Here is a 20,947-nt window from a genome sequence, read left to right as displayed (position 1 = left end):
GGAAGGGTGGAAACACCGTCTTCACCCTTCAACTCCCCTCCAATTTTAATGCACCTCACGTCCAAGGGGAGGGGTGAGTTGGGGCGGGGAGCCATCAGAGGGGATGGACTGCAGTGCCTGGCAGCGCTGTGGTCCCCCCCATTTGTGTCCCTGCCCCACCACTTTGTCCCTCCATTCCCTTTTTTAATGCACCACACATATACATATTCATTTTTTTGGGGGGGATACGGGTGTGTCGGAGTAGGGGAAATTTTTTCCCTCTGCTCCGACTCACCTGCTCCCAATTTTAATGCACCACACACACACACTTGTATATACACTGGGTGGGGCCACATTCACGGTGTAAGGGTAGAGCTCGCCAGTCGGCGAGCTGGCGGACTCAGTAACAGGGTTAGGTGTCACTAGTACTCTGGCGTGACGACCGGGGCCTCTCCCCACCGGGCTCGGTGTTCTGGTGTTCCGCCTTCTCCCCTGGTGCTTCCTCCTCTGCTTCCCCCCTCCCGCCGCTGTGCAAATCTCGCGCGGCTGGAGGTGGGGTGGGCACATCTTCCCTCTCTGCGCTGCTGCCCGGTGCCGGTTTCCGGGGGGGGGTGGGTGGGGGGTTCTCGTGGGGGGCCGGGTTCGCGGGGGGGGGTGGCGGCCGTCGGGGGGGGGGGGGGGGGCTTGTTTGGGGGGGGGGGGGGGGGGGTGGAGGTATGGGTGGGTGGGGGGTTGGGTGCTGGGGGTCGGGGTGTGTTCGGGGGTTTGGGGGTCGGGGGTGGTGGGGCCTGGGTCGTGGTGGATGGCGGGTTTGGGTGGGGTGCGGGGGGGTCGTGGGGGGATGGGGGCTGGGGACCGGTGGGGCGCTGTGGGGGCCCGCTGGGCCTCGTTCTGCGGCCTTGGGCTCGGGGGTGTGGGCCGGGGCTGGGGCGGGGGTGTTCCGGGTGTCTGGGTCGGCTCGCCGACCGGTGTCCGCTCGGGTGGCTTGGGGGTGGCCTTGGTGCTGCCGCGGCCTGGGGATTCCGGGGGGGGGAGTGCTCGCTTTGCTGGACCGCGGTTGACGGCTTCTTTCTTTGGTGGTGGTCCTTATGCATGCCAGATCCGTCGCACCAGCATCTACTGAAACTCAACAGAAGTACCCTCTCCCTCCCACAGCCCCTTGAATCAGTTGGTGCTGGTGTCTGTGGTTCTCACTTTGCTTTATCTATCCTTCCCTCCTTCCTCTCTTTAGTTTTTCCTCTGGTCACTTGAGATCTTAATTTATTAGAAGTATGAGGTTTCTGGGGTTGGCATAAGACTCTGGTTTTGTAACCACGCAGGAGGGGTCTTGTTGGTGCTGGACTTCACTTTGATGGATTGGATGTACTGGCTTCTATGGATCTCACTCTGCCTTATCGATCCTTCCCTCCTTCCTCTCTTTAGTTTTTCCTCTGGGCTCTTGAGATCTCGCTAAATTTGCTGGAATTTAGAGGCTTCCGGGGTTGGCGTAAGACTTTGATTTTGTAATCATGGGGAAGGCAGGAAGTGTTTGGTCGGTGCTGGATTTCACTTTGATTTACCTTTCTTTTCTCTTTATTTCTTTTTTTTTCTGACCTTTTCTCTGGTCTCCTGACCATTTAAACCTCACGACTCTGGCAAGATCCTGAAGTACCTGGTTAAGGCGAAGGGTAATGGGATATTTATAAGGTTTTAGGTGAATGAATGAGTATAAATTTATACGTATTTGCACGCACGCACGCGCACGCACGCAAACGCACACACGCAAACGCACGCACGCACGCAAACGCACGCACGCAAACGCACGCACACATACACACACAAAAAAAAAAAAAAAAAAAAAAAAAAAAAAAAAAAGAGCAATGATGACAAGACGTTGAATCGGTAAGACTACCGAATGAACAATTCTGAGCTCTTTAAAAAAAAAAAAAAAAAAAAGATACTTGACTTATTTAGCTATTTTTGGCAGTCAAACATGAATATTTTGCCTATAATAAATTTGATATTTTCATTATTTTTCATGTAAAATTAGTACCTTTAAAAACACATTTTGCAACTTGCTTGGTAATTTTGACATTCACAAGCTGAGCTGTGATTGGTTACCTGAGCCCTTGTGATGTCATTTTCAGTCGACAGAAAGTTGCAAAATGTGTTTTTAAAGGTACTAATTCTACATAGGGCGGCACGGTAGTCGAGTGGTTAGCACGTCCGCTTCCCAGTTCTGAGGTCTCCGGTTCGAGTCCAGGCTCGGACCTTCCTGGGTGGAGTTTTCATGTTCTCCCCGTGCCCGCGTGGGTCTTCTCCGGGTACTCCGGTCTCCTCCCACATTCCAAAGACATGCATGGTGGGTTAATTGGGCGCTCCGAATTGTCCCTAGGTGTGCGTGTGAGTGTGGATGGTTGTTCGTCTCTGTGTGCCCTGCGATTGGCTGGCAACCAGTCCAGGGTGTCCCCCGCCTACTGCCCAGAGCCGGCTGAGATAGGCGCCAGCAGCCCCCGCGACCCTTGTGAGGAATAAGCGGTCAGGAAAATGGATGGATGAATAATTCTACATGAAAAATAATGAAAGTATCAAATTAGTTATAGACAAAATATTAACTTTTTATTGCTATAATGGGCTAAATAAGTGAAGTATCCCTTTAAATTTAGTTAATTATTTTTCATGGTGGTTCTGTTAGTTTTTATTAGTTTTAGTTAATTAATAAATGCTTAGTTTTAGTTAGATTCAGTATTAGCTTTATAGTTTTAGCTTTAATATCAAATAAATCTACTTAAAACATTATTTAAAATCATCCCCAAAGGGTCATGCATTAAATTAATTACCAAAGACCAAAACAAAGAACATTTTTGCTACAATTTTTGTTAGTTTTGTAAACAGTAAATGTAGTTAGTTTTAGTTTTTCAAAATGCATTTTCGCTTTTTTTTTTTTTTGTGAACAAAATTGTTCTGAATTTTAGTTTTAGTTTTTTCATTAGTTTTAGTTAACTAAAATAACTTTGGTTCTAATTCAAATCGATTCACTTCAATTCTAATGCAATACAACACGATTGACTGCAATTCCGGTACAATATCAGTTATATGACATGAATCACTCCAATTTCAATGCTATTCAGTTTTTAAAATGAGATACAATCCGATGTAACCCCCATTGGACTGGAATTAATGATTGATGGAAGTGCCCACCTTTTGGCATGTGATTCTTTCAGCACTTTCAGCAAATGCTTGATAATGCGAAGTCTTGGGGGGAAAAAATACACAGGCTGTGCATCGAGTGATTAATTAAAAAGCCTTTTTATCAAAATTTTTTGTCCACCAAATTTGAAGAGCACCTGTATTCATTTTTTCTACATTTAACGTTATGAGGATCTTCCACAGTTTTTGATCCACTGCATGCTCTCATCCTCTTCTTTTCTTAATAAATTACTTGCGTAACTGATAATGAATAAAAATGAGCCCAATATTTTGACTCGAACAAATATTCTGAATGTCATACGCAGATATTTATTCAATGATTTACTTTCATGTAGTTATGTTTATTGCTCAAACTTAACCTGTGCTACCTTTTAACGTAACCGCTGTCAAGCTAAATGATCATCTGGGGGTCAAAATTAATAGTGTGATTAATCTGCGTTAATACATGATTAATGTGATCATTTTTTTTTTTGTGGTTAATCAATGAGTAAACTTTGACAGCCCTAGATGCAACACAAATAAACAACTTTTGAAACAGATTTCTTTTCTTGATATGCGATTTATTTCTATTCATGGCCTTTCTAAAACCTCACACAGTTACAGCCTGGTATTCACACGGTGCGTTAGTTGTGCCCTCCGTGTATAATGAAAACAAAAATGGATTTTTAGCCACAAACAATTGGTGCATTCATAAGCAAATAAACAGAGTGTCCTTATTTTCAGTTGCCAGAGGTGGGGGCCTCCAATCACATGACTTGACTCGAGTTAGACTAATGGTGCTAATTTTAGAACTTGCCACTGGCTTGATAATGACAAACTCCACTTGACTTGAACATTATAGTGTATTGGAATCTTGACTTATCATTATTATTATTATTATTATTATTATTATTATTATTATTATCATTATTATTATTATTATTATTATTATATTTTTCTTTTTTTCATCAGGGGCAGATATAAGTCTCACTTCTTTTTGTCCCCTTTCATTTCTTTTTTAAAGAATTAAATGAAAATTTTGAATTTTAATTGAATTAATGTAATGTCTTAAAGCATGTTTATTGAACAACTTTTCAGACTTTTCATAATGCAGAAGTTTTTTGTTTTTTTTTAATCTTAGACAATAGACAATCCTTTTAAATTTCTAATGAAATGTTCAGTGAACAAGTTTATCGATACGACGTAAAAAGTTGAATGGCAAACTGCGTTTGGTCATGTGACATTCGCAGTCTCTGGTGTAATAACCTTATTTATTGATTGATTGACTTATTTTTTATTTTATTATCTGTTCTCATTGCTGCTGGACATGTAAATTTCCCAGAGGGAGCCATCCCAAAGGGATCAATAAAAAGTCCAAGTCTAAGTTTGGTTGTCACTTGAGCCATCAGCAATTGTAATGTCATTTTCAGTCGTGACAAAATGGCCGTTGCCTCTTGGATGGATCAAAACAGGAGGATTATTTATGCTTAAATCATATTCCACAAAAGTATTCATCAGCACACTATGTTTAGAGTGGCGAGACTGCGTAGACATACAATATTATTGCAAAGAAAATGTTTGGGTTGACTTCCTCTTTAACTCATTTGCTCCCAAAAACGTATAAATACGTTCTATTTTAAATGTTAAGTGTGCGAAAGATGTATTTGGTTTTTTTTTTGTTTAATGTTTCTTTATACTAGACACAAGAGCATACAGACAGCTTTGATGCAGCCTCTCAACTGAAAAGAACGGTTGAATAAATGGTAGTTATTACACAAACCAGCCAGCAGATGGCAGCAGAGTATAAGAGATCAACCAGGGCCATGACGAAAACAAGCTGTTTGCCCACAACTCTAAGTAGATTTTTGAATAATGATGAAATTTAGCTATATTCTAATGCTAATTGCTGCAAAACGGAAACAGATTGAAATATACTTTATTTTCCCCTGATAAAAGAAGAGACTCTAATCTTTCTTTTGGTAGGTTTTTATTTTTTTTGTAGCAATAGAACACAATATTCTGTGGGCCTTGCAAAATCAATCCAAATCCAGTAAAACGGCCGGGAGTGAAGAGGGTTGCTTCAGTCAAAATGGTTGCGAATGAGTGAGTTAAACAGCTTCAAGCCTCTTTTTTTTGAAGAATTGATCACCATCTATCTAAAATTGTCACTTGTATCTCAAGGCATCCCTGCAGCGATACTGAGTGCAAAGTGGCTAATATGCGTATTTTATGACTCAGCGTCATTACTATATGGCTTAACTCTAACTTGAAGGTCAAGACGTAAGCATCGAACTTGCACAATGTGACTTACTCTCCCACCTCTGTTAGTTACACACCAAATCAAAATGTTCTTTCCAAAATGTGTGTATCTTGTGTGTGTGTGTGTGTGTGTGTGTGTGTGTGTGTGTGTGTGTGTGTGTGTGTGTGTGTGTGTGTGTGTGTGTGTGTGTGTGTGTATATACGCAGACTGGTGAGAGAAGTGACGGGGGTGAACGTGAACATGCGGGTAGGCATCCACAGCGGGCGCGTTCACTGCGGCGTGCTGGGTCTGCGCAAGTGGCAGTTTGATGTTTGGTCCAACGACGTGACGCTCGCCAATCAAATGGAGGCCGGCGGGAAGGCCGGGTCAGCTCCTCAAAACGTGATCGGCGCTCATATAACACATTGCACGCCCGCAGTTCCGTTTCTGACCGGGATCGCGTGTGTGCGTGTCTTAAGGCGCATCCACATCACCAAAGCCACTCTGCAGTACCTCAACGAGGACTACGAAGTGGAGCCCGGCTTCGGCGGCGAGAGGAACGCCTACCTGAAGGAGAACAACATTGAAACCTTTCTGGTGTTAGGCTGCAGCCAGAAGAGGGTCGGTCGCATTGACCATCTCGTAAAATGACACGAAAACAAGAAGAACTTCGTCGGTAAAGTTGAACCCAACTGTTGGTTTTGTTTTCAGAAAGAGGAGAAAGCCATGATGGCGAAGATGCAGCGAGCGCGTGCAAATTCCGCTGAGGGGTTGATGCCACGCTGGGTGCCTGATAGATCCTACTCCAGAACCAAGGAGTCCAAAGTCTTCAGGCAGATGGTGAGATTACACAAGAATAAATATGAATTTGACAGTATCATTTGGCTCTCCTGCAATGTACATATTTGTTTCTGTGCAACTGAGCAAGAATGGCTTGTAAAATTTGACATGTTAATACATGTGCTGTTCCTCTAAATCTATATTTTCTCAAAGTAAACTTTGACCTTTTTTTTCAACATTAAATATATTACTAGTGTTCATTTTGGCTGCCATTTTTAAATTTAGCCTCAGTTTTAATCCAATATCAGTCACGCTTGTTAGTTTTTATCACAGTTAGTCAACCTCATCCCATTTTTAGTCAATTTTTAGTCGACTATAAATCTAGCATTTTAGCCCAAGTATGTAAATTCTAATTTTAAATGTATTCGTCTAGTTTTAGTAAAAAAAAACTGTCACGTTTTAGTCAGGACAACCATTTTACCCCGTATATATATTTTTTTTGTCAGCAGATAATGCTGAACCTTTTTGTATCTAAAACTATTTCACATCAAATTTTGACGTTTTTCATAAAAAACAACAAACAATTACAGTGGCTACTATGACTCCATGCTATGAGCTAGTTAATTAGCCAGCATTAATTAGTCCTCACATTAACATTATTGTTGGAACATTATAGCCGTTGGATTAATGTTAAGTTATAATTATAATTCACTTTTTTTTTGTTTTTTTTTTTTTTTTTTTTTTTTAAACCTTTCACCGGGAATTCACATCCTGTCTGTCCCATGTGTTTGTTCTACGTGTCACATGACAGTGTCACAGACGTGACAGATTAGCAGAAAAAGTATCATTTTCATCTCGTTTTTGTTTATGAACTAAAATGTCCATAGATTTTAGTCCAGTTTTTATAAAGTGAAGGAAATGTTCGTCTCATGTTCATTAGTCGATGAAAATGCATGCTGATGTACTCCCAGTTATTGTTCAATAATGAGGGTTTTAGGCTAGGCTAGTCTAGTTTTATTTTGGCGAAAAACACGTGTTGCTGATATTTTTTTTAGTTTTTGATGACGAAATTAACACTATATAGTACACATATGAAACTACTCAAAATGTGTTTTTGTTCATGTTATTTCTTTTGTACTGAAACTCCTCATTTGTGTAATAAACCTGAAAGTAGCTGAATTTAGTTTTTAGTTAAAAAAAAAAATCAATTATAGAAAAATAATACATAAGTGAATTTACGTTTGGCCTTTACATGGTCTGCAGAGGACTGAAAAATGCAACTTCCCGTGGACCATGTGACTTGTTGAATACAGTGGAGCACTGCTATCCGCGAATGTGCAGGGGTCCAATGTATTCAACTCTATTCCAAATATTTTCAAAGAAGCTAAAATGTTATGGGATGAGGGACATGGAAGGGAAAAAAATTAAATGAGTTTCTCTTTGGGATCAGAAAGTTTCTAGTTGCATTTTTTTTTCTCCCATGTCTCTTTCGGGGCTCCATATTAGGGTAACAGGACTGAGTGAAAATTCAGGGACACAAAGTGTGATTTTATTTTATTTTTTTTTAAATGAAATAACCTCAAGTATAGTTAGGATAAAAAGTACCACAAATATTTCTAAAGGATTTAAATGATTATATTTCAAAGTAAAATCTAACCTTAGGAACCTGGGATGTGGAGCAACAATATTTACCAGTGTTCAAAATTGTTTAAAGGGGAAGTAAACGTTATATGCTATCTTCCCTGATCAACAACAACAACAACAAAAAATAATCAACACAGAATAAATGACAGCGAGCGGTCAAGATGCTTTCAATAACAATCCTATAGCAGCATGTCCTTGTGCAATATGTATTTTTCCAGTAATTTAGATTTTGTTTTTAATAAAGACACATAGACTGAGATGATTTTGTTTTACAATCCAGACACCGTGAGTTGAAATACATCGTTCATTTTGTTTTGTTCTATATTTTGTTTTGGAGAAAATATCTGTTCCTCTTAATTTATACTCACTTTTCCTTTATCAAATTTGTATATTAACTGGTAAAATTTCATGATGGGCTTTAAACATTATTTTGGGATGGTTAAACTCCATCAATTCATGAAATTTAAAAGTTTTTAGTTGTGTAAATAATGGATTAGTGTGGTCTCTGTATGCACAACCGCAAATGACACGAATTGTACGTTTCTGTAAAAGAAAGATGGAATCGGTGTAGGTTTTGGCAGAATGTCATGTTTTGACTAGTGAGGTCACATAACATAACATAACATATTATTCTAAAGATTTTTATGGGGGAGGAGGAGTTGACTTCACCTTTAAATCTATTCAATTAAATATGCATCAGATCAATATCAGATCAACTAATTTAGAATTTTATATATATACTTACTATTATTGTGTTTTTTTAAATGTATTTCTTGAGGATGAAAATGTCACCACTAGTATTTTCCCTCAACAATATAAAATTATTTTCTTGCTTTTTGTTTTTTTGACACATTAAAGGGATACTTGACTTACTGAGCCATTTTCAGCAGTGAAAAGTTAATATTTTGTCTAGAATTAATTTTATAATTTCATAATTTTTCATATACAATTAATACCTTTAAAAAGTACTTGTTGTACTTGGTGTCAACTAATGATGACATCACCTGTGCTGAGGAAGTAGGTAACGGCCAATCATGGCTCACCTGTTTTCTGGGTTTGGTCACTAAACTGAGCCATGATTGGTCGTTAGCACAGGTGATTTCATCATCAGTCGACAGCAAGTATAAAAATGACTTTTTAAAGGTACTAATTGTACATGAAAAATAATGAAGTTACCACATTAATTATAGACAAAATGTTAACTTTTAACTTTGAAAATGGCTCAATGAGTCAAGTATCCCTTTAAAGTAGATAAGTGACTTTTCGGTGAATGACAAAGGACAGATTCTAGAACAAAATCCCTGAATAGGTGAATTTGCGTTTGCTGATCCGCAAATAGGCTTTCCAGAAGGTACTCCCAGCTTGTGGTTGATTCCTTGTGAAGCCTCAAGTCTTTATTAACATTGGCCTCCTCCTCATTTCCTCTGCGTCTCAGAGGGTTTGAACCCTTGCCGCAAAGCGACTCTGTAATTTGGAGCCTCTGAGCATGAATTAAAACATCAGTGTGTCTCCTGGGGATGATGATGATGTAGCTGTGCATGTCTGAGCTCCTCGCTTGTTTTTTAGCCGCTCTCATGGCCACTCTATACTCTCACTGTTTTTCTCTTTCGTCTCAGGGCATCGATGAAGCATCCAGCAAGGACAAGTTAGTGTTCTTTACTAACATTTTCATGGTCACGTTTTGTTTTTGGGTTTTTTTCATTCTTGGCAACAAGTAATCTATACTGTTACGTGTACCTGGTAGCCGCTGCGCTCAGGAGGCCCTGAACCCCGAAGACGAGGTAGACGAGTTCCTGGGTCGAGCCATCGACGCTCGCAGCATCGACCAGCTGCGCAAAGACCACGTCAAGAACTTCCTGCTCACCTTTCAAACTGCCGAGCTGGAGAAAAAGGTGCGGCGCTCGGCGGAAGATCGCACCTTTCGTCTCGGCTTGTTCTGTCGTGCGAGTGCGGTTTGTGCGTTCTGTTGTCAGTACTCGAAAAAGGTGGACGATGGCTTCGGCGGTTACGTGGCCTGCGCCCTCCTGGTTTTCTGCTGCATCTGTATCATTCAGATGATTGTTTTGAAAACGTAAGCAACTTGCCTTCTCCTGCTTCGACTGAAAGTTAACTCTTGATTGGCTTGCTGAGAGTTAATAATCCACCGGATTGACTCTATTGTTCTTTGGGTTTTTTTCCTCTCTTCGACAGAACACCCCTTATGCTGGGTCTGTACATTAGCATCTTCATCATCCTTACCAACATCCTCTTCATTTGCTCCATCTACTCCTGCATCAAAGTAAGCAGCCATTGATTGCTCTAATTCCTGCAGAATAGCAGTGGGACAAAATATTTGTATTGTAATAATAATAATAATAATAATAATACATTTTATTTGTAATGCACTTTACATTTCCAATGAAATCTCAAAATGCTAGTTTTTTGTCTGTATATTTGAGGTACAGGGATTCCTCGAGTTACACTACACTACGATGTAACCCGAATTTCAATTTACCGTAAGTCGAATTTCCCCATTAAAGTCAATATTTACATCAAAATAATTTGCATAAAAAAATGAAAATACATTAAAATAAAATGTGTCTCTCATTTATGCGATTTTTTATGATGCCGACCTTCGTTTCCATGGTAATTGCTTTTCTTTTGGCTGGACTAACATTGATAGAAGACATAGCTTTCTTCTTGGGGGCCAGTATGTGGGGGAAAAAAAAGAGGGCGAAAAAGCCAAAGATACTCCCACAAGTGCACAAGCGCTAGCCCTAGCTAAGGGCTAAATAGGGGACGAGGGGAAAACACTGCGGGCTACATGGTGGACAAGAAGTCAAAATGGCGGACGGCGCGTAACCGTTGTAAAGTCAAAACGTCTTAGGTCAAGTGCGCCTTAACTTGAGGATTCCCTGTATAACAATATTCTGTTCTATTCTAAAACAACCACATAGCTTTGCCTTAGGAAAGGCTGCTTAGCATAATGCTAACAGACAACGCAAAACAGCATAGACGGGTTAGCGAATTATATCAGTGATACTGTTTTATAAAGTTTTATGTAGGGCTGGGTATCGATTTAGATTTCCAAAATCGATTTGATTCGATTCGATTCAGAAGGGCCCGATTCAATTCGTTGTTTGAAGGGAAAACACTCCAGAAATCGATGCTAACTTCCCGTTAGCATTTGCTAACTTCCTGTTAGCGCTAGGCTAGCGATGTTTTAAAAACGCTGCGTGTTTTGTATTTAAATATACAGTGGATGTAATTCTTAACGTTGTGTGTTTAGTTTTACAGTTAACTCCTACTGCGGTGTCATTAAACAGCTTAAAGGACGCTTCGGGACAACAGACTAACATACGCTACACACTTGCTAGTTGCTAATGATACGCCAGCAAAATGGTGTATTCGGGGTACTTTCACAGTGTCCGAAAATTCTACTTTCTTCGATAACGTTTTCAGGGGGAAATAATCGGCCATTTAGCTAAATTGGTCGATTGTTTTGGCTGATGTTTGAAGGCTAATAATCGGCCGATTATAATCGGCCGCCGATTAATCGGTCGGGCCCTATTTGGCACATTAATTTACGGGAGGAAAAAAACTATTAAAGGTATCAATTAATGGTTTTGTGAATCGATTCTGGGCTATGAAAAGGATTCGATCGATTCAATATCAATACATATAAATTTTTAGACCCAGCCCTATTTTTTTGCAACTGATACTTGAACACAAATGTTGAGTCCTCGGTGAAAAACAATGTATTATTTACTGAAACTTTCTGAGACGTAATCGTATGATCAATTTGATCATCGCCTTTGTTGACGATACATCGCGGCATAATCGTTCTTTGGTTAAATTACGTTATTTAGCAAATCCCTTCTAACTAATGTGGCGTCCACTCTGTGTCTGTGTTGTCTGTCTGTCCGTCCGTCCGTCTCCAAGCTGTTCCCAGCCTCCTTGCAGACGCTAAGCAGGAAGATCGTGCAGTCCCGTGCAAACAGCACACTGGTGGCCGTCTTCACCATCCTCCTCCTCTTTATCGCTTCCTTCGCTAACATGGTACGCTTTGGTCGCCGCAAATCGTGGAACGTGTTTGACTCGTTTTTGATCCGTTACTCTAGACGTTTGGCGATAATCATGGGCGGGGACCGGTAATGAGCGGGCAGCAGGAAGGGCAAGTGACCTGGGGTGAGAAGGGAGTTAGTGATTTTCAAAATAAACAGGAAACATGGGTGCGAAAATAAAAGCATGACCCGGCATGGCGTGACAAGATGCTAAACAATTAAAACATCCATAATACAATAAAAAGAACCCCCCACATAAGCTCCCTCACACACACAAAGCCCCCCCCCCCCCCCCCCAAAAAAAAAGAAGAAGAAAAAAAGGGGAAAAAAACAAGTAATGGTGGGGCACAGAGAAACCATGTGAGGAAAGGCACCCGGAAAACAGGAATCCAAAAGGAACTTGCATAATTATAGTGTTTCAAAGAATTTTATTTGTCTTAATAATTTTTACATTTAAACATTTTCTGGTTTTGTAACAAAAAATAATAATTGATCGTCCTAATTGTGATTTCAATTATTACCAAAATAATCGTGATTAATATTTTCCTCATAATTGAGCAGACCTATTATGTATTTTTTTAGCTGAGTTTTTTTTCAGAAAACACGAAAAAACTGAACAAAATAATCATTTTCTTCTATTAACAATTTCATTTCAGGGTGGAATGAAATTATGTTTTAACTAAGAATGCCGCCGATTTCAGCAGAGGCGGCCAGCATCTTGAGATGTTTAAACATTTTTTTGTCTTCTTTTTCTTCTACATTTACTTCTACGAAGTACAGTGGATAAATCTTTATCAATCAGACATATCTGATTCAAAAGCATGACAGGAAAAGGGACAAATATAGCAAATTGAAGCGCGTGGCGAGTCATGAGAGAGTCACTTGCGGCTGGAAAGCGTCAACAGTCAAAAGTGTCTGGTGTGTGCGTGCGCGCGTGTGTGTGTGGTGAAGCTCGTATCTGCTTCCTCGCCTCCTGTGAAAAGACAACTTGTGTACATTGTCCAAAAGTAACCATATCACCTCGAAAGCTCCCAGATGAATGCTTCCTCCATCTTCTGTTTTGCTGCTGGTTGCCCAGCAACTTGATGTTGACGGCAGTACGCCAGGATACCTTTTGTGTATGACTGTGTGAGTTTTGTGTGTGTGTGTGTGCGTGTGTGGCAAAGCTCATATCTGCCGCGTGGCCTCCTGTTTAAAAAAAAAAAAAAAAAAAAGCCAACGTGTGCTCTTGGAGTGCTATCTCCTGACCTTTTGCCGATGTCGTGCCAGTTCACGTGCAGCCGAAGCGAAGTGAAGGACTGCGTGGTGGAGGAGCAGCGCAACACGACGTCTGTCTGTCTGCTGCACAACCTCACTAAGACCAAGGACGGCTTGACAGTGTGTTCCGGCCAGGTCGTAACCTGCCCTTTCCCTCAGGTCCGTCTCATACAGTAGCTTTTCATCTGCAGTACGATACATAATACGTTACGCAAGACTGTACATTATTAAGTAGGTTAGAGACTCATTACTGCATGGATGTCAGTTTGGTTTGACTATATTAAGAATAGGAGTGTGATGATATATAGATATCGCGATAAATCTTGATACTTTGTCTCCCGATAGATTATCGATACGCCTACGCAAGTATCGCGATATGTCTAGTTAATATACAGCCACTATAACGGCTCTATTGTTCATGACTTATTGAGCAATTACTTGGTGGGCCACTAGGGGGAGCACCTCATAAGAGTGGTGGGGAAATGGACGGAAGTCATCAGGCGAAGAAGAATCATGAGCTTAGTTCTTATTATTATTATATTTATTTTTATTTATTTTTTATGTATATATTATATTATGTATTTATATTATTTTTATTATATTATTTATTTTTTATTTTTTAAATTTGTATTATTATTAAATTTTTATTATGTATTATGTATTTATTTGATTTTTTATGTATTATTTATTTATATTATTATTATTATGATTAGTTTTAACGTAGATTATTAGGGCTGGGAATCTTTGACTCTCACGATTCGATTCGATTACGATTTTTGGGTCTACGATTGAATTCAGAATCGATTTTCGATTCTCGATTCAAACGATTTTCGATTCCAAATTATTTGATTGGCAAATGATTTCTGCTTCAATTTACAGATATGCACAACATTGTCATGATGTACTCCAGTCTGCTTTGAAAGACAAAATGACAAATAGAGACATTAAAGTGTTTGTTTGTTTTTTTTAAACATTTATTAAGTTTGTATTGTTAAGTGCCTTTTTCCACAAAAACAGCATGTAGGCTACAACTGCCTTTTCCCATTCTTCTTCATTTCTAATTTAAATAAAATTGATTTTTGGATATTAACTCATTCACTCCCAGCCATTTTCACAGAAGCAATCCCATTCGCTCCCGGCTGTTTTACTGGATTTTGACAGATTTTGCAAGGCCCACAGAATATTGTGTTCAATTGCTATAAAAGCATGGAACCTACAAAAAGAAAGATGAAAGTCTCTTGTTTCATCAGGAAAAAAAAATATGATTCTATCTGTTTCCGTTTTGCAGCAATTAGCATTAGAAGAGAGCTAAGTTTCATAAGTTTTCACAAATCTATTTAAAATTCTAAGTAATTTAGCTTTTTTTCTAGATGGCCCTGGTTGATCTCCTTTGCTCTGCTGCCACCTGCTGGCCGTTTGTGTAATAACTGCTATTCCTGCAACTGTTCTTTGCAGTTGAGAGGCTGCATCAAAGCCTTCTGTATGCTCTAGCATTAAAAAAAAAACAAAAAAAACAAAAAAAAAACTGTATAAATACGTCTTTGGGACACTTACAACATAAAAAAAAAACATAATTACACGTTATTGGGAGCAAATGAGTTAATATCGATTCAATTCGATTAATAAATGAGAATCTCGATTCTTTTATGAATCAATTTTTTGGCACACCACTATAGATTATCGTGGATTTATTACCTGAGCAATATATCGATAATCGTGGTATCGTCATATTGTGAGATAATCGTTATCGTGTAGCTTGTATCGCATCTTGTATCATATCGTGAGGTAGCCAGATGTTCCCACTCCTAATTAAGAATCTTTTTGTAGCTGAAAGCTGCTTCTTGGGTCCTGATTAATGCACACTTGTACAAATAACTAATTTGCCCAAAATCCCTTTATTAATGTTTTTGTTTGTTAATATTACCAACTAATGTTGTTCATATTTGTGAAGACGCCAATCATGTTAATAATTGATCATAATAATTAGGAAATGGATAAAGCTTGGTTTAAAAAAAAATCAAATAATCGATATTGAATTGGTTTTCCTTTTCAAGCCCTTTATTGATTCATAAAAACATGAATCGATTATTTAAATATCTCGTTTTTCCCATAAATTTTGAAGAAAATAGAATTTTAAAAGCCAATTTTTTCTTTTTTTGTGTATCTTACTGTTATTTTTTTTAACACTGTTTTCTTGAAATTTACTGTTACAGTATCTACTTTCCCATAAATTCATAAGAAAATTAAATTTTACATGCCAATTTTTTTTTTTTATCTTAGTGTTTTCTTGAAATTTACTGTTTACCTGAATTTAAAAGTATTTTCTTCCATTTATGAAAGACCTGACTTATTGCACTGAGACAACTGAGTCTTTTTAATTGATAATTACAATTATTGAATTAGAATTATGAAAAATTTTTCATCTCATCCTTGCTGATGTCAATGTTTGTATAACACTTAAGTGATTCATTTTCATTATTAAACTCCACAAAATTTACTTTGGAATTAAATATTTGTGGAGTCTTTATCATGTCCTTGACATTTAAGAAGAAATGATGTGCCATAATTAATTTATTGAATTGAATTGAAATGAATCAAATCAGAAAAAAATCGAACTGAACTCCTGTGAATCGAAATTGAATCACTTGAGGAAATTAGAATCGATACCCATCATTAGAAATGGATACATTTTATTTCTATAAATCTCTGCCAGTGTTCATATTTCCAAATGATCACTACTACAACATTCCTGGGAAATATTTTGCCCAATTTATATCGAAGAGTTTTAGTGAAAAAATAAATGCAATTGTGTTACATATTTTTTGCCAAAATGAAAAGGAACAAATCCATTTTGCATAAATCAGGAATACTCTTGCAACACTTGCAAAACCCCCCAGGGGACATGCGGTACCTTAAAGAGTCGTCAATAAATCGCAAATTCAAGAATTCAAAATTCAAGTTGAAAAGTCTTTAACAACTCAGAAGAGTTGGGTTGTTTCCATTCACCTTCTGCGTATTTCTTGACAATTTGGCTTTTTTTTCCCCTGCAGTATTTCAGCTACAGCGTCCTGCTGACGCTGCTGGTCTGCTCGGTGTTCCTCCACATCAGCAGCATCGGCAAGTTGGCGCTAATGCTGCTCATCCAGCTCATCTTCGTCCTGCTGGTGGAGTGGCCTCAGGTGCTCCTGTTCGACAACGCCGACCTGCTGCTCCAAGCCAACGCGCTGTAAGTCAACATGTACATTTCTTTCAACAACAGCCACAAATGGAAAAACAGTTTAATGATCTTCTGGTTTGTGTTGTAATCTACGGAAGCATTCACTTGAAAAACTAAAATAAAATCTCCTGTTTTTCTGACTATTTTTTGGGGGGAGCTTTGTCTTTTTTTGAGTATTTTTTTTTTATTATTTGTATGTTTTACTGAATATTTTTTTCTGTCATAAAAAAAAGTTTATTCAGAAAAACAGGAGGAAAAATTACTCAGAAAAACAGGAGAAAAAAAAATTACTCAGAAAAACAGGAACAAAAATGTTCCAAAAAACAGAGCACCAACGTCTGTTTTTCAGGTTTTTTTTTGTTTGTTTGTTTGTTTTTTAACCTCAACTCCAAATGACCTGTTGCAGACCACTGACCTGTATATATGACTGGATAGCTGATAGCCCATACACGCCAGTGCAAGCCGTTGAAGTCACATGGCGGCCATCTTGTTACTCCCATCTCGTGAGCAGACTACTGTATAAACCAGGGATGTCAAACTCATATTAATTCAGGGGCCGCATGGAGGAAAAGATATTACTAAGTGGGCCGAATCGTTAAAATAATGGTATATAACTTAAAAACAATTGCCGTCAATTATACGCAGATTTTTGCGATTTTTGGGCCAGCCCTAAATTACGGAGCTCAACTGTAATCTATTGCACTTTGCCTGTATGAGTTCCGGACGTGTTAAATCTACATGTTTTGCATATATACATATATATATATATATATATATATATATATATATATATATATATATATATATATATATATATATATATATATAGTTCCCAGAATGCATTGTGTGGCATAGTTAAACAAGTTATAAGGACGTTAATCCTTGTCATATGTATTTGTGTTACCAGTAATTGAATTTGTGTCGTATTTAACACGTTTATGTTGGTCTATAATTAAAAAAAAAAAAAAAAAAAAACTTCTTTTTTTTTTAAACAAGCTATAACTTTAAGTTGTGTGTAAATTAATAACTGTCATGGCAATCCCGTGTACAAGTTACATTAATCATCTGAGCCTAGGACTGCTTGTGAAATTACAAATTTATATATTTGATTGTGGATGGCTGATTAATTGGTCCGACATTACAATTTTTTTATTTTTTATTTTGTTTTACTTTACAAAGGGGCCGGATTAAACCCCTTTGTGGCCCTGATCCGGCCCGCGGGCCGTATTTTTGACACCCCTGGTATAACCTATACAGTATACGTACAGTACAGATGAGACATATACAGCTCGTAGGCAGTTAGTATAAGGCCAGAGGCGGGGTGGGGGGTTTGTGCCGGAGTGACCACTATTTTTTTTAACAAGAAAAAAAAAAATGGCACAAAAGCCCCACCTGGGCTCCAGCCTTAAAAAGCAAAAGTTGTTTGCGTAAAATCTGAAAACAGTGCTCAGTGTACGTAGGTCGGGTGTGAGAAATAGTGGTCACTCTCGCAAGGCGCTTTTTTTTTTTTAGAGTGCGATGATAATAAAGCTGATTTGGATTCTGTTTTGTTTGTTTGTTTGTTTGTTTGTTTTTTTACAGGCCTGCGTTCAATGCAACAGCAGAAGAGTGGTACGTAAATGCACATGTTGTTTGGGTTTCATGCCTCTGTCGACTCTCATGATGGACTGGTGGTCTCGCCTCAGCCTGGAGAGTGTGACCAAAGTGCCTCTGAAGGTCGTGACCCCCATCATCCTGATCGTCTTTGTTCTGGCGCTGTACTTGCACGGCCAGCAGGTGGAGTCCACCGCACGCCTCGACTTCCTCTGGAAGCTGCAGGTAAATGCAGCGAGATGCGACGCTCAATGTTGCTTAAAAAAAAAAAGAAGAATCGATATGGAATCAATTTTGTTTTTCGAGCCTGATATTGATTCATAAAACCATGAATCGATTATATTGTTTATCTTAGGACTGGGTATTGACTAGAGGTGGGAATCTTGGGGCACCTCACGATTCGATTGCGATTACGATTCAGAGGCTACGATTCGATTATAAAACGATTATTGATTTCCCCCCCAGGCAGCAGAAAAAAACCAATGTATTTTGGTGCTTTTAATGTTTCGTACATTAGTTACAAAAATAGTACAAAAGTCCTCTCAGGCCTACATAAACTACTATTTCAGTATCAAGTTAACAGTTCAAAACAGTAAATAAAATACTCAAGTCCTCATTCTGTAACAACAGCTTTTAAGTATATTCAGTCTTCAACAGAATAAAACATAGCATTGAGCAAAAATATATTATTTTTATCCACTCAAAAGTGCATTGAGGTATAAATGAAAGACAATGTGAACTACTACTTCAATACAAATGCCTAAAAAAAAAAGTGCTTTCCTGCTTTTTAAGTTGTGTAAAGATGAACATGTAAACATTAAAGTTTCTCAGAGGTACAAAAAAAAAACCCTCAAGTGCTTTTCTGCTTTTTAACTTGTGTAAACATGAACGTGTAAACATTAATGGGATCGTTCGGCTTTTTTAACATGAATCTCGATTTGATCCTCACCTCCCGTGTGTGCGATCAGCACTGACTTCTTTCTGACAGCGTTCGGTGACACCAGTTCTGGTTCGACGTTGGACGAGAAGAAAATAAAAAAGAAAATAGTCCAGCAAGCTGGCTGGGGTCTCTGAAATAAAGCGTTTTTCTTCTAAAAACTTTTTGTTTTCAAAAGCGTGATACATTTCCACCACAATACTCTTTTCTGAATAAAGTCAGACGCCATTACCGCCAGCCACTACTTTTCTGTTCGTTCGTTCGTATCACTGCGCGGCGCCCTGTAGAACGCTAACCGACGCACTGCAGCCAGCTAGCTGATACTTCCGCCTCAAGTTGTTTGCCTTTTCGGAGCAGGTCTGATGTCATGAAGAGGTGGGTTGGTCAGCTCAGCCATGCTTGTTGTTGTTTTGAATCTCGAGGCGTGAGTTGTGGATGTGTACTCTCGGTCCGTCCCAAAAAGCGTCCCGAAGACCGCGCGCGCTACTGCGTTTCAGTTCCGCGTACTTTTCGCTCGTTTCGCTTCCCTTGGCATATTTATATAATCGGAATTTGGACGTTTGTGAATCGTTCTCGATTGTTCCACGGCCGAATCGTGAATAATCTAAGAATCGGAAATTTTGCACACCTCTAGTATTGACTCTAATTTCCTCAATCGATTCGATTTTGGTTTTTTGGGGTTTTTTTTTTATTCACTTCACTTCAATCCCGTATTGATTAATTATGGCACATTAGTTCTTCTTAAATGTTGAGTACTGTACATAATAAAAACTCCACAAATATCCACAAATATTAAATTCAAAATGATCTGTCAGTTCACATCACGTCTAGTTCTGTCAAGTTTAGTTTTGTCAAGTCCAATTATGTTCTGTCAAGTCTAGTTTTGTCAAGTCTAGTTTTTGTCAAGTCCAGTTCTGTTCTGTCAAGTCTAGTTTTGTCAAGTCTAGTTTTTGTCAAGTCAAGTTTTGTCAAGTCCAGTTCTGTTCTGTCAAGTCAAGTCTAGTTTTGTCAAGTCAAGTTTTGTCAAGTCTAGTTTTTGTCAAGTCCAGTTTTGTCAAGTCCAGTTTTGTAAAGTCAAGTCTAGTTTTTGTCAAGTCTAGTTTTGTCAAGTCTAGCTTTGTCAACTCCAGTTTTGTCAAGTCCAGTTCTGTTCTGTCAAGTCTAGTTTTGTCAAGTCCAGTTTTGTTCTGTCAAGTCAAATTTAGTTTTGTCAAGTCTAGTTTTGTCAAGTCAAATTTAGTTTTGTCAAGTCTAGTTTTGTTAAGTCTAGTTTTTGTCAAGTCAAGTCAAGTCTAGTTTAGTTTTGTGAAGTCCAGTTCTGTCAAATCAAGTCTAGTTTTGTCAAGTCCAGTTTTTGTCAAGTCTAGTTTTTGTTAAGTCTCGTTTTGTCAATTCTAGTTTTGTCAAGTCAAGTCTAGTTTTGTGAAGTCCAGTTCTGTCAAATCAAGTCTAGTTTTTGTCAAGTCTAGTTTTTGTTAAGTCTCGTTTTGTCAATTCTAGTTTTGTCAAGTCCAGTTTTGTCAAGTCAAGTTTTGTCAAGTCAAATCCAGTCCAGTCACGTCACGTCCAGTTCTGTCAATTTGAATTCATGGTTTTCCTGCCGACATATCAATAAATAACTACGTTGATCATTTCCTGTCTGATCAGTCTCCTCAATTTGGGTCCACATCTCTCACTCCACCCCCAAACCGTAACACTTTTCAATTCAGGTTTACAGTACATTTCAAGAAAACACTAAGATACAGAAAAAAAAATCTTTATGGGGAAAAAGATACAGTACATAAAATAATCGATTAATTGTTTTATGAATAGATATCGGGCTTGAAAAGGAAAATCGATTCGATATCGATTATTCCATTTTTTCTTTTTCCCATAAATTCATAAGAAAATAGAATTTTACATGCTATTTTTTAATTTTATTTTACTGTTTTATTGAAATGTACTGTTCACATGAATTTAAAAGTACTTTCTTAAATTTATGAAGGACCTAACGACTTATTGCACTATAAGACAATTCAGAATCTTTTTAATTTATATGTACAATTTATTGAATGATCATTCGGAACGCATTTTCATTTCATCCTTGCTGA

At 38.4% G+C, this 20,947-nt stretch overlaps 1 protein-coding gene across 4 annotated transcripts in view; it reads left to right on the top strand.

Moving 5' to 3' along the window:
* LOC144014282 (adenylate cyclase type 6-like) overlaps window positions 1-20,947 on the top strand; it is an 82,814-nt gene that overhangs the window by 53,629 nt on the left and 8,238 nt on the right. For all 4 annotated transcript variants that reach the window (XM_077514001.1, XM_077513998.1, XM_077513999.1 and 1 more), the window contains 12 exons: window positions 5,614-5,772; window positions 5,866-6,007; window positions 6,098-6,226; window positions 9,427-9,455; window positions 9,555-9,702; window positions 9,784-9,881; window positions 10,001-10,088; window positions 11,732-11,848; window positions 13,123-13,269; window positions 16,161-16,336; window positions 17,909-17,938; window positions 18,013-18,145. In XM_077514001.1, coding sequence (XP_077370127.1) covers window positions 5,614-5,772; window positions 5,866-6,007; window positions 6,098-6,226; window positions 9,427-9,455; window positions 9,555-9,702; window positions 9,784-9,881; window positions 10,001-10,088; window positions 11,732-11,848; window positions 13,123-13,269; window positions 16,161-16,336; window positions 17,909-17,938; window positions 18,013-18,145 — 1,396 coding nt within the window. The remainder of the gene's footprint in view (window positions 1-5,613; window positions 5,773-5,865; window positions 6,008-6,097; window positions 6,227-9,426; window positions 9,456-9,554; window positions 9,703-9,783; window positions 9,882-10,000; window positions 10,089-11,731; window positions 11,849-13,122; window positions 13,270-16,160; window positions 16,337-17,908; window positions 17,939-18,012; window positions 18,146-20,947) is intronic.

The sequence above is a fragment of the Festucalex cinctus genome, chromosome 2 (genome assembly GCF_051991245.1).
Source record: "Festucalex cinctus isolate MCC-2025b chromosome 2, RoL_Fcin_1.0, whole genome shotgun sequence".
In the NCBI taxonomy this organism is placed as follows: domain Eukaryota; kingdom Metazoa; phylum Chordata; class Actinopteri; order Syngnathiformes; family Syngnathidae; genus Festucalex; species Festucalex cinctus.
The sequence above is the reverse complement of the archived record's forward strand: the minus strand, read 5'-3'. Positions and strand labels throughout refer to the sequence as shown.